Source organism: Moschus berezovskii, chromosome 18, assembly GCF_049115385.1.
Source record: "Moschus berezovskii isolate FMDL1 chromosome 18, NW_MosBer_1.0, whole genome shotgun sequence".
Lineage (NCBI taxonomy): Eukaryota > Metazoa > Chordata > Mammalia > Artiodactyla > Moschidae > Moschus > Moschus berezovskii.
The window spans coordinates 70,054,947-70,068,524 of NC_142477.1; the positions used below are offsets into that span (position 1 = coordinate 70,054,947).

The following is a 13,578-nucleotide window of genomic DNA, read 5'->3' on the forward strand; positions in this document are numbered from 1 at the left end:
CTTTACAACCTTATGGGCTACAGCCCACCAGACTCTTCTGTCTATGGGGATTCTCTAGGCAAGAATACTGGAATGGGTTGCCATGCCCTCCTCCAGGGTCCTTCCTGCCCAAGGGATCAAACTCATGCTCTTAAGACTCATGCATTGGCAGGCGGATTCTTTACCACTAGTGCCACCTGGGAACCCCTAGAAAACTGCACACACATGTGCATAAACAGTTTTGCTAATAATTTTTAGTTTCCCAGACCACCTGAAACCCAGATGGACTCTTCCTGTAGACCTGGATTAAAGAAACCTCACTGTAAAAAGGTGTATGCTTGCACACTTGGTTCTCGTTGTCATCATTTGAAACTATACCATTTGTCTATTCCCTGTCCGGCCAGGTAGAAAGTGGATAGTTAAGGTTGTCATCCAGCAGGTGACACTTATTAACAAAGTATATACAGGTGTGTTGTCTATAGAGGGTGAGGGAGAGGAGAGGGAGAGAGGGAGGGAGCATTCATACAAGAACACCTAATACTCAGACTAAGATAAGATAGTCACCAAGTTATTCAGGGTACTAGAGAACTTGACTTAGAGGCCATTATAGATTAATGAAAACTATTTAGAATATGCACATCAGTGGCATTGTCCGTTTTCTTCTTAAATGCCATTGGAAGATGAGTTAAGACAGTTGGAAGAAATACTTTAAGATGGCAAATACATTTTCTACCTCTTTGGTTCCTTCGAGAAGAAATACACAGATGTCACAGCATTTCAGCAGACTTGATTGTGAGACTTACTGATGAGTTTTACAAGTAGAATTTCTCCAGGGGGATGCTTGATGGTAAAAAATAAAGTGTTGGTTTAATTAGTTAATTTTGGGGTCTGTGCTTATACTGAGAGATATTTAGGGTGATTATACTTAGTTAAGGTTTTCTGCCTTACTTCTATTGCTCCTCTTTTCCATATTACCTGACCTTTAGTGGTTTTACGGGAGTACTCTAGTGCTTTTGATTTGGGCATGAGAAGGTAATAGGAGAAAGGGGATGGTTGTGATGTTGCTTTCAACTGGTTCATTTGCAAAAGTGAAAATTTTGACCTGATTAAGGCAAAGGTAGGGGCTTCCCTGGTAGCTCACCTGGTGAAGAATCTGCCTGCAATGCAGGAGACCCCAGTTTGATCCCTGGGTCAGGAAGATCTCCTGGAGAAGGGATAGGCTACCCACTTCAGTTTTCTTGAGCTTTTCCGGTGGCTCAGAGGGTAGAGAATCTGCCTTCAGTGTGGGAGACCTGGGTTTGTTCATTGGGTTGGGAAGATCCCCTGGAGAAGGGAATGGCTACCCACTCCAGTGTTCTTGCCTGGCGAATTCCATGGACAGAGGAGCTTGGCAGACTACAGTTCATGGGGTCGCAAAGAGTTGGATATAACTGAGCCATTTCACTTTCTTTCAAGGCAAAGGTGACCTTAGATAAATAGACGAGAAAAGACTAAAATTCTTTAAATCACGATTTAATCAGGCAACTGTCAATATTGGCTTTGATAAAAGTGGCCAATAAATTTCAGCAGCAGTAGAAAAAACATGAATTAAATCAGTGAGAAGCTGTTTATTATCTGTTAACTTAAGGAATAATAAAAAAGGAAGTTTTGGCAAAGTTGAAATAAAAATTATACTCTTGACCAGTACAGGTGATGAGGAGAGCTGGTATTTTTTTAACTTTTTGTTTTGTATTGGGGTATAGCTGATTAACAATGTTGTGATAGTTTCAGGGGAACAGGGAAGGGACTCAGCCTCACATATACATGTATTGATTCAAAAGCTGATACATTTTTGGAAAGCGATCACACACATTGTGACAATTGTGTCCATTCTTGGCCTCATCTCTGGAATTCTACTCTAAAAAAGTAATTTAAAGAATAAATACAATAGGCTTGAAAGTACTTAATGTATTTTTTTATAATGTTAACAAGCTGGAAACACCCTTAATGTACAATAGAGGAATGATTAAGTAAATTAGGGAACAGCATACAGCTTGATGGAATGCAATTAAAAATGGTGCCAAAAGTGTAACCACATGGAAAAATGCTTTGGATAGGAGAAAAGTACAACCATGTGTGTATTTACGCCATGAGTATAACTGTGTAGTAATTAGCTGTGCATTGAACAAAGACTGGAAGGAAATAGGAAAAATTTTAAAAGTTTGATAAATGAGGGTGGTGTTAGTATAGATGAAATTTATATATCTTTGTTATTTTGTTCAAAAATGAAAAATTTAAGACAGTTTTCTAATTTTATGCACTTATGGATTATGTTGAATATTGAATTAATTGGGAATTTAACTATTTGATGTGAAGAATGCTTTTGCCCCTAATAGATAGTTACTGTTCCAAAATGGTGTACTGAGTAGTGCATTCTTTCCCCACTGATTTGAAATGCCACCTTCCTTCATTGTTACATAATTTCCATGGCAGGGGCAAGTTCTGATCCCCCCACCCCAGCTCAAACCTTATTCTCTTTCTCAAAACTTTTGTTTCCAGTCTTGTGTATTTATTCTTCCACATGAACTTTAGAGTAAGTTTGTTGATTTTCATTTGACAAATTTAGTTTTGGTTTTAGTTGCTGCTGCTGCTGCTGCTAAGTCACTTCAGTCGTGTCCGACTCTGTGTGACCCCATAGACGGAAGCCCACCAGGCTCCCCCGTCCCTGGGATTCTCCAGACAAGAACACTGGAGTGGGTTGCCATTGCCTTCTCCAATGTGTGAAAGTGAAAAGTGAAAGTGAAGTCGCTCAGTCGCATCTGACCCTTAGCGACCCCATGGACTTCAGCCCACCAGGCTCCTCCATCCATGGGATTTTCTAGGCAAGAGTACTAGAGTGGCTTGCCATTGCCTTCTCCGTTTGGTTTTAGTTGGGCTGTATTAAATCTATAGATTAATTTGGGAAAATAATTTTGCCTCTTAAGCCTCCTGGTGTTTCTAGAAGTTTCAGTGAAATAGCTGAGTTTTTAAAATTTTATTTGGGATAGAGTGAATTAACAGGTGATAACATTTGTCTTTTTTCTGTGTAAAAGCAGAATGATTCTGATATTGATGCCAGCATTCACTTACAAAAGTTTCTAGTTTTCAAATGCCTAAAACAAAGTATGCAATTGAGTCCAGATGGGGAAGTGATGGAGACACACTGGAAATCTGTACATTGGAATTTAGGTTTGCCATTAATAGAATGGCCTTTTGGGAAAAGTAGATTTTGAATGGCCACAGTGGTTAGGAAGTCCTCACTCTCAGGCATAGACTGTCACCTGTGGTGATTGGTTAGGCTCACTTGTTCCTCAGTACATTTTCAGAGTCTCCTTCCTCCTGCTGGTCTCCTTTGTAGCTTTATCTAAATCTCTTTTCAACTTTATCTGACTTTTCTGGGTGAAATGTTCTCGTCCTTTCCTATTTTCTTTCCCCGTCTTCCTCTCCTGCCACCCGCTTCTGTCTCACTGGGTCTCTGATGGTTTCTGTATCACTTCCTCCCCCCTCCCCCACTAATATTCTTCACAGCATCTTTCTGATTTCTTTGTGATTAGCAAATGGGAGACTTTTTCTTGTTGAGTATTATTCTTAATGCTCGGACTTCTGGACACCTCTGTAATGGCTGCATCTTATTTCTCACCTGTTGCTTATCTTCTTTGACCAGTGTAAAGCATGGTATGGTCTTGAAAGGGAGGCATAATTGAGTTGTAAAACTCTACTGTTTGGGGCTGTTTTCCATTGGAAAGTGTTGCAGTTAAACTCTTTCATAAGGCGTAGTCCTGGTTCACCTAACCAAATAAAATGTACTATGATTGTTGTTTTGAACAGATATAGATTAGATATGCTTTTGATCTGTGAAAAACTTTGACCTGTTGGTACAGTTTATTTTCCAACATAAAAAAAAAATCACCAACACATCAATTTAGATTTTGTCTGTGGGTAATTAGCAGTCTCTTTAGAAAGCAGGAGCATGACTAAAGCAAACTGGTCTTCCTTTTTTAGAAAATGGAGTTTCATCTAAGTTTCCTCTGTCTGTCATGTCAGACGGTTGTTATTGTTTTTTGCTTTTCAGATCCTCTTCCTGAACTTTTTTTTTGTTTGGAAACTATTGTATGGTAGATTTTTCTTGGCATGTTATTTTCTATTGATTGTGTATATATATGTGTGTGTGCATGTGCTTACATGTCTGCTAATGCGCCTGCTCACAGGCAGATTAAGGATAATTCAAAATAGGAAACTGGTGTTTTGTTTCCCTGAACTCCGCAGTTTGTATTTATTCTTATTTATGACTTAAGATGATGTTTTGTGTGTATGGTGCATTGCAAACCACTGGGAAGACAGTCTGTTTATTTAAACATTTTAGCAAGAATAACCGTGTAGTTACTGGAAAGAGGAAGTCCACGCTGATTTTGTTTTGGGTCCTGATTGGTCTACCTCTGTATCCTATGGAATATCGTGCTGATATCCGTCAGAGGCTAACAGACGTGAAGGAGACGGGGGGCCTTTCTGTCTTCACTTTTCCTCCTGTCACAGGATGGGGAACTCTGGAAGGGCAGTTTTGTTTTTGTTGGGCAGGCACACAAAAGCCCACATCCTTCTCCACGCCGGACTGAGCCTTGGAGCCCTCCACCTCTTGGTTTCTATTTCCCAGCCCCTCCCAAAGCTGGGTGGTGTGTACTGCTCCCTGGAGGCCCCCTTTGTACTGCCGTTTTGTATTTGAGGAGAGGGAGTGTCCTGAATCCTTGGCGATCTGGCAGGCTCATCCATCACTGGTATTTGGGCTGCAGCACTGACTGACCGCCCCACTCCACCCCTGGATGCTAATATACTGGGGGGTGCTAGCCTGCTGCTAGGAAGGACTTCTGTCCCTCCTTCCTTCCTTCCTCAGAGTATGCCTCAGTGACCCAGGGTGGCAGCTCCTCTCCTTGGACCCTGGGTGTTTAGCAGGGATTGGCACCAGCTGGCAGCTTTTCTATAGAAGGTGTGAAGCCAGGCTGGGTGAGAAAGTGGACCTGGAAATCCCTCAGAGAAGACAAACAGTGATGAGAAAGGGCATGCCAACTGTTGGGTTGCATAGGGCTGTTTATTTGGCAGTGCTTGAGGAAACTCAAAGTTCTTATAAGCTGCTTTGGTCTAGTACATAAGCCCCAGCTAAGAATAATTATTTTGAAGTTTTATACTATGGTGGTATCTCAGATGCAGGAAAACATAAATACAAGTAATATGTTCATCAGGTATGAATTCAAAGAAAGTAAAGAACAACAAAGTATCATCTAATAAATAAACATATTCTTTTGTATGCTCTAACGTTGTTGTTGGGAAGAAGGATTCATGATATTTGGGCTCGCCCACGTGAGGTGAACATAACAAAGGACCCTGTTTTGGCCCGGGGCCCTTGTGATTTGGTTTCTTAGAGCCAGGACAAGGAAATGTGATGATGCCTCAACTTATTCATTTTTCAGGGGCAGATGACGGTCTGTGCGAAGTTTGGCAAAAATGTTTATCTTCCTAAAGATGCTGAGTTTTACTTTATTTATAATGGATCTCATCAGAGACACATCGTGATTGCAGAGCGCACAGAGGATAATGTTCTCCAGTCCAGCATTCCAGGTGAGGGGTGTGTGTGTGTGTGTGTGTGTGTACACGTGTACTCACACTGGGTTATCTCATGTCTGAGGCCCTTCCAGCTGTGTCTGCAGCTCCCCAAGCAGCCACAACTTAGACTTACCCTCCAGACTGGGGAGCGGGGCTCTGGATGCAGTCTGCCTTAATATTGCCTCCTGTCGTCCTGGGACCCGTGGCCAGGGACAGCTCAGGGAGGCCTGAGATGCCTGACATCTGTCTTAGCTCTGTCTTCCTCGTTCTTCTGTGGTTGGTCTAGCGGCCTCTCTCTGCTTTGTTCCCTTGAGTGGCTGGGGTTCCTCACTCAGCATCCTGTCTATCCAGATGTTTCCTTGTTGGATCTCAGGCTCTAGAACTTTCTCATCCCACCACCATTCACATTCTGAAACCTGTAGTTCTCCCAAATGTCTTCAAGTATCACAGTGACAGATGACAAGTTATGAGCTAACAGCCCTCCTTAGGGACAGTTCTTTGGTATTTTCAGTAGCTGTGGGTTGTGCATCTGACAGCAAGCTCTAATCTAAAGGTGCAATTAAGGCATCATTTACCTGCAGGAAAGGATAGTTTTTGTTGTTTTTCTTGTTTGTTGATTGGTTGATTTCGACTGTGGGTCTTTAAGACCCATTTAAATTATGTCATCTAGGGACTCTTCAATTTTTTTAATGGGTAAGACCGGCTTCATTTTTTTTAAACAGAATGTTTTAAGTGCTTCTGTAGGATATCTGTTGCATGTGGGGAGAAGGAAGACAGTACTCATGCAAACATAGATAGAATGAGAATGGCAGTGACGTACAAACACCTTGCAGATCTCCTTGGGTTTGATCACCGAATCAGTCTACTGTCCTACTTCTGGGGCTTTGGGCAATTTTAAGCTCTCCTATCTTGGGCCCAGGAACTCCCATCCTCATTAAAAAAAAAAAAGTCAAACCACATTAATGGCACAGAATTATACTGGCTGTCAGTCTCCTTTGCCTCTCCCCTTTTGCTTTGGCACTTGTGTTGATGTTTTTGCTACTTTTGACTTGGCCCTCTTTTCTTGGTTTTTCTCCTTTTTAATTAAGCTTCTTATATAGAGAAAGAATAAAAATAATAACAGAAGTGCTACTCCTAGCATCAACATTTTAATCTTTTTCTTTACTTGCATGTAGGGATGAACATTCTCCCCACTCCTTGTGTGTTAAAGAACATCTTTTTGAGTATGTTGTGGCCTGCTGAGAAGGGAACGTTCATACCTTGAGTTTAACAAATTCCTTGCAGGCGAAGGACGGTTTCTGTTTCTGAATCTTAAATTTTCCTGGATATAGCTTTGCAAGGCTACCTTTCTGAAGTATGTGCAACAGATTTCTATAGTATATAATAGACACGTTTAGTCTGGTGGCGGGAGCTGCATGCTATGTTTGTACCACTGGACCTCTTTAAAGAGACAATGATGAGAAAATGGCCGTAGTTCCTGCCTGGTAAACCCAGGATGCTCTTGTTCCTTGAAGCCTGGCAGCATAGCTCCTGGGGAAAGGCTTTGGAGAATAAGGCAGAACAAGGATGGTCTGCATCTGTTGGTCATTTGCTTGGGGGTCAGTGGTGGCTGAATGTTAACCCTTCTGTCCAGCTATGATTATCATAGTCACAGAAGTTAGATGGCAGTAACTCCTGGAAATTCTGCCAAGGACAATATAAACACATACCTGGGGAGAAGTTCACAGCCTTGGTAAGATGAAGGCAGAGTGTAAGGAGGAGAGAAATGTAGAAGGGTTAGGTGACCACCCAATAGCAGAAGCATTAAGAACATCTACAGAACAAAGAAGCTGTTCTCAGAGTGGCACTGGGGCAGTGACCATTATTTTTAATGTTTCTGTGGATTAGTGTTTACCCACCCTACTCAATGTTCAAAATGACGCTGAGGAATTAGTGTAAACTTGTGTAACTTTATGGTGCTGCCTTATAAAATGATCACCTAAACAAATATATAAAAACATGTGACTCAGAAGGAAATGCCCGAACAGAAAAGGACAAAGGTCTTTAAGACAACAAGCTTGAATTTGACGGTTGGGTAGAAGTACTTGGTGAAGTTGTGCCAAATAGCAGTGGCAATGATAAGACTGTTAGTGTTAGTCGCTCAGTCGTGCCCGACTCTTTGCGACCCCATGAACTGCAGCCCACCAGGCAAGGATTCTGGAATGGTTTGCCATTTCCTTCTCCAGGGGATCTTCCCCACCCAGGGATCGAACCCGGGTCTCCTGCACTGCAGGCAGATTCTTTACCGACTGAGCTACCAGGGAAATAATGACAAGAGAACAGGCACCAAAATGGTCAGAGCTCATAAAAGTTAGCTTGAGATTGGAGTCCCTGGAAGCAGATGGGGTTGGTGCTCGTTTGGACCTACCGGCTTGGCAGCGTTCAAAGCTGACTGGCCGCGTTTCCTGTCTGCCTTACTCTTCTGAGCGGGTGGTGTGTATGCTTGGCCTTGTTTGGACACTGGGAGTGCATCTTCGGTGGCCTCAGGATGAACTGTTCACTGTCTTGTCGTCCAGGCCACGGGCTTCAGGAGACGGTGACCGTGTCTGTGTGCCTCTGCTCGGAAGGTTACTCCCCGGTGACCATGGGCTCTGACTCCGTGACCTATGTGGACAACATGGCCTGCAGGCTGGCCCGTCTGCTGGTCACCCAAGCCGATCGCCTCACCGCCAGTAGCCACCAGACCTTGCTGACCCCGTTTGCCCTGACGGCGGGGGCGTTGCCCGCTCTGGACGAGGAGCTCGTGCTAGCCCTGACTCATCTGGAGTTGCCGCTGGGGTGGACCGTCTTGGGGAATTCTTCACTGGAAGGTGAGTCCTTACCAGAAAATTCAGGTGTCTCCTCTCTATGCGAAGTTCAAACTGTATTCTGCGATTTGTTATCTGTTTATCTGGATGGGTTTTCCTGCCTACTTTTGACCCAAGCCTTTCCCTGGTCAAGCTGGGGTCATCTCTGGGCTGGCGACGCCACTGTGTTCTAGGAGGTGAAGAGCGTTGCCTCACGGAAGGGGAGACTGTTTCTTTGTGGCAGGTTTGGGCCATGCTTCCATTTCCCTTGGCATGTTTTCTTGCTGTAACAAGAGGATATTGGTGCCTTCTTTCAGACAGGGAGAGTAATTGAGCAAGGAGGAACGTGCAGCCTACTTGTGGAACACTGAGAAATGTGGCCATGCCAGAAATTAGCTAATGCGTTGACATCTTCAAAAATGGCAGTGTCACTGAGACCATTCATATTTACTATATTTATATTAACTTTTGGAATTACTTCTGGATGCCCCTTCTTTACTGAGAGACTACACAGAGTCTTAATATCATTAAATAGACTCTTAAAACCATGTGGAGCCAATATGAACAGAGATGTAGATGTATTATAAGCCTGTACCATGCATGAGGCTACACTGTTCAGTAGTTGGTACTTAGGGCGATTACAGATGACATTTTATTGGAGGTAGAAATATCACTCTATTTTATTCAACAAAACATATGCTATTTATGTTTTTTCTGTGTTCTTCCCATGCCTTTAGCTTTGTGGTTGGATAATGCTGTTTTTAAGAATTTCTGCTTCCAGATGGTTACAGGTTATAGGTTGGTCTAAATTCAGTCATGGATAGATTAAATGCACTCCTCTAGGTACAGTGAAAGTTGCTCAGTTGTGTCCAACTCTTTGTGACTCCATGGACTATACAGTCCATGGAATTGTCCAGGCCAGAATACTGGAATGGGGAGCAATTTCCTTCTCCAGGGGATCTTCCCAACCGAGGGACCAAACCCAGGTCTCCTGCATTGCAGGCAGTTCTTTACCAGCTGAGCCACCAGGGAAGCCCAGGAATACAGAAGTGGGTAGCCTATCCCTTCTCCAGCGGATCTTCCCGAGCCAGGAATCGAATCAGGATCTCCTGCATTGCAGGCAGATTCTTTACCAGCTGAGCTACGGGAAGTCCCTCCTCTAGGTAAAAGGGATATGATTTTTTAAAGATGAATCATAAGGCCATACGCCACAATCAGAGAAAATCTCCACTTATCTTTATCAGGGTTGTACTTAAACTTTCCCAGGCACTTAAGGGTGATCCTCGTTTCTTAAGACCTTGGATTAAAGGAGTCACAAGCCTGGTTCATCACCGAGCAACGCCCGGCTCCCGTGTGCTGCACTTGGTGTGGCAGCTGACTGCTGGGAATGAAGGGGTGGGCCTCCTGATGGAGTTGGTGGTGTCTGTTCTGCTCACCAGGATCTAGCAAAGGGCTTGGCACATAGCAGGCACTCAAAAAATGCTTGAATGAATGAGGGGTATATCCTGAGACTTTAGGGAGTCACACATCCTAGATATCACTTTTGTAACCCTCCTGTGTATAGGGAAGGGAAAAATGTTTTCTGGCTAAGTAACTTTATTCACATGTATATACACACATATATATTCATATATTCGTTTATGCATATATATGTAGATACATATATTCATTCATGTGTGTATATATACATTTATACATATGCATATATATGTTTTCTGGATAAGGGACTTCATTTTCTTAAGCCTCTTGGCTTTTAAAACAAATTTTATCAATACTATTGGAGGGTAGTTTACATTTTGCAAGCAGACTCATTTTGACAAACACATAAATCTTTCATAACTTCTCATGGTTACCATGCTCTTATGTCACCAAGATATGTAAGTATATATTGTGTATATTGTTATATTTTTTTCATGAAAAAAATTGGAGCAGTTGCTTCACATGGCGAGACATTGTATTTTATTGGAAAACATTTCTAGTGTAATAGTCATTAAGTGCCAAGTCCTGGCCCAGTTGCTTCCTGGCTATAAGATCTTCTGGGTAAGGTATTTTTGTTTTGGTGCCACAGTTTCAATTTATAAAATGAGACATGGTAGTCCCCAGACTCATTGACTTGTTGCCATGGTTGAATTAGATAGTGTATGATAGACTTCTACAACAGCGTCTGAACATACTAAATTCTCAGTAAAAGTTGACGTTCATGTGTGTTTGTGAATGGGTTTCCGTGTATAGAGAGTAGGTTGTATGTACATATGTGAAAAAGAAATTACAGTTGGTCAGGACAAATGAAGCTGTAGGCAAAAGATAAAAATCTTGGTGCTGTAAACAGTTCCTTGAAATTCCTAGTAAATTTCTAGACTTTCTCTAAGGATAGTTTATAGTGGTTGAGGTAACAATGCCTGCAGCCCAGAGACTTGTCATAGAACTTCTCTACAACATCAGTGTTCAGGGACAGCCCTTTTTCTGTTTGGCTCTCTGATTAGATAAGTTCCACACTCCTGTTTTCTAGTTTGCAGATCCTTTCTTCCACTTGATCTAGTTTACTGTTGAACTCTTGAATTTTTAAATTTCAGTTGTGTTCTTCAGCTCTGTTATTTCAGTTTGGTACTTGTAAACATTTTCTTTTTTTGTAATTCTCACTTTGTATGTGCATTACTGACCTAACTTCACTGAGCATCTTTGTTATTTTGAACTCTCTCTCAGATAAATCACTTATTTCCATTTCATTAAGATTAGTTTTTGGAGATTTATCTTTTTTTTTGATGTTATTATTATGTTTCTTCATTTCCCTTGACTCTGTTTTGTTTTCTCTGCATCAGATAAAACAGCCACCTCTCCCAGTCTTGACAGACTGCTCTTGTGTAGATGAGCCTCATCAATCATCCCAGCCTAAGCTCCTGCTTGCCTCTTAAATCTTTGTGATAGTCCAAGTTGCTGTTTTGTCCAACTATTGGGAACTACTGTTGAGTGTGTGCTCAAGACCTGTCAATACTCTAAAGGGGAGGATCTCTAGGTGCTGTCAGCACCTAGATGCAGGCTGACTAGAATGCATGAGCTGGGAAAGTATGCAATCAAATCCCTTCCAGGGAAAGATTGGAAGATGAGTGTTTTTAGCTTGCTCTTCTGTAAAGAACCCTAGGGGGATTGCTACAGCAAGTGCTTATGTGCACACCCATTAACAACTGCTTCTTTATCACTACAATCCTGTGGGAGTTGTGAATGCAAGCCCCATTGCCTGTCAGTGCCTGGTGATCTGGGACCTGTTGCTTGAGTCATAGACATAAAAGCAGTTTCTTTCAGAGAGATGCTGGTGGCCTGGCTTTATTGTTGGAGTGGGACTGGAGCAAAGGAGTAAAGGAATTGCCAACTGGCTTCCTTGGGGTCCAGGGAGAATCACAGCCAGCCCCTCAATGCATGCTAATGAGAAGCTAGACCATTGGGCAGCAGCTTATAAAATATACAGTCAAGTCTCTTCCTGAAAACGACTGGGTGTTCTTGCCTGGTCATTCTACACTGAGCCCTGGGGGACAGCCATGATGCATGCTTATGTGCCCATCTTAGAGCTGCTGCTTTTAATTGCTATGGTCCTGTGAGATTCATGAATATAAGTCGTATAAGCTTTCAGAGATAGGTATTTTGGGGGCCCATCCCTCAGGTGGGAGCCTTAAAAGTTGGAGTGTTATATGTACAGTGAAAACCCTTGAAGCCTCAGGGAAAAGTTGGGAGATGGGTGTTCCCTTCCGATTGTATGGTGCTGTGCTGGCGGTGGGGTTTATGGCAAGAGTCTGTCTCAGCCTTTCCTATCCATCTCAGTGTATTTTCTCTTTCACCTCATGTGTAGGAGGCACTGGGGTAGTCACTGGATTTCTCTGAGTAGGCGTTGCTCTGTGTGTAGCTGTCCATTCCCGTGGGAGGAGAGTGGTTCAGGAGTCTGCTGAGTCACATTTCTGATCCTTCTCCTTCAGTGCAGTCGAGTTGTGATCCAAGATGTTTAGAATATCGTATGTGCTCAGTGCTTCTCTTTTTTTCCTCTGTAAGCAGAGTGATTTGAATTTATTTTTTATTTTTCACTGATTTACTCACGTTAAGGCCATTAATTTCTCACAAAGTGTTGAAAATAGCAATGACTTTATATTACAATTACAGAGAGTCTGCAGATCAAATGTATTGTAAGAATTATTTTCTTTTAGTTATTATAGAAATAAGTTATTAGTACTTGATACTATCCAGTATTTTCAGCAAAGTCAATGCCGCTTTTTTAGCGTACATGTTTTTAGTGTTGTTTGCTTTGAGACACATAGATTACATTAGCAAAGTAAGGAGTAAACTGTGGCATGTAGCACACTGGAGTTTAATCATGTGTTCATGGTGGGGGCGTCATGAGTGGAAAACAGGTTTCTTCCTCTAGTAACTGTTTCTCCTATGACCTATCCAGAAGCTATTGGATACTGTACTGTTCACATTTATTTAAAATTCTCTGTACGTATTTATGCTTTTTAGGGGGCTACAGAGGATGCTGGGCTTCCCAGGTGGTGCTAGTGGTGAAGAACCCATCCGCCAAGGCAGGAGACATCAGAGACACTGGGTCGGGAAGATCCCCTGGAGGAGGGCATGACAACACACTTCAGTATTCTTGCCCAGAGAATTCCAGGGACAGAGGAGCCTGGTGGGGTCTCAAAGAGTCAGGCACGACTGAAGTGACTTAGCACTCACTCACAGAGGATGTTAAGGAATGAGTAAAACTGATTTCTGAAATGATTTTGTCATGGATGAGTCTGATGCAAGCCTTACCGTGCAGCACGACTGTACTTCCTCACATTTTATAATAAATCTCTCATTTTTCTCTTTTCAAACACTAAATAAGAGTTATCAGAGAGGCCCGAGAACCAATAGGAGGGCCGGAGTCTGAGCTGAGGGTCGTGTCTTATAAAGCGAGGTGGAGCCTTTCCTTAGCCGTGCGTGTTAGCCTCCATTACTCATCATGCAACTCAGTTATTCTCCTAGGGCAGGAAATAGCCTGTGTTTTATTGAATTTGGTGCCATAAATAAAATTGGATTTCTGTCTCATAAAATTAAACCCATTCTTTCTGAGAAATAGCTTTTGTGATTAAAGCTTCTGCAGGGTCTCAGGACCTCACATTTATAGTAAAACTTTAGTAAT

General features: G+C 42.4%; 1 protein-coding gene across 6 annotated transcripts in view; it reads left to right on the forward strand.

The window, feature by feature from the left end:
• The window catches only part of ARHGEF28 (Rho guanine nucleotide exchange factor 28), a 347,353-nt gene that overhangs the window by 136,117 nt on the left and 197,658 nt on the right, over positions 1-13,578 (forward strand). For all 6 annotated transcript variants that reach the window (XM_055421868.2, XM_055421861.2, XM_055421867.2 and 3 more), the window contains exons 3-4: positions 5,460-5,607; positions 8,148-8,441. In XM_055421868.2, the coding sequence (XP_055277843.2) occupies positions 5,460-5,607; positions 8,148-8,441 (442 nt within the window). The remainder of the gene's footprint in view (positions 1-5,459; positions 5,608-8,147; positions 8,442-13,578) is intronic.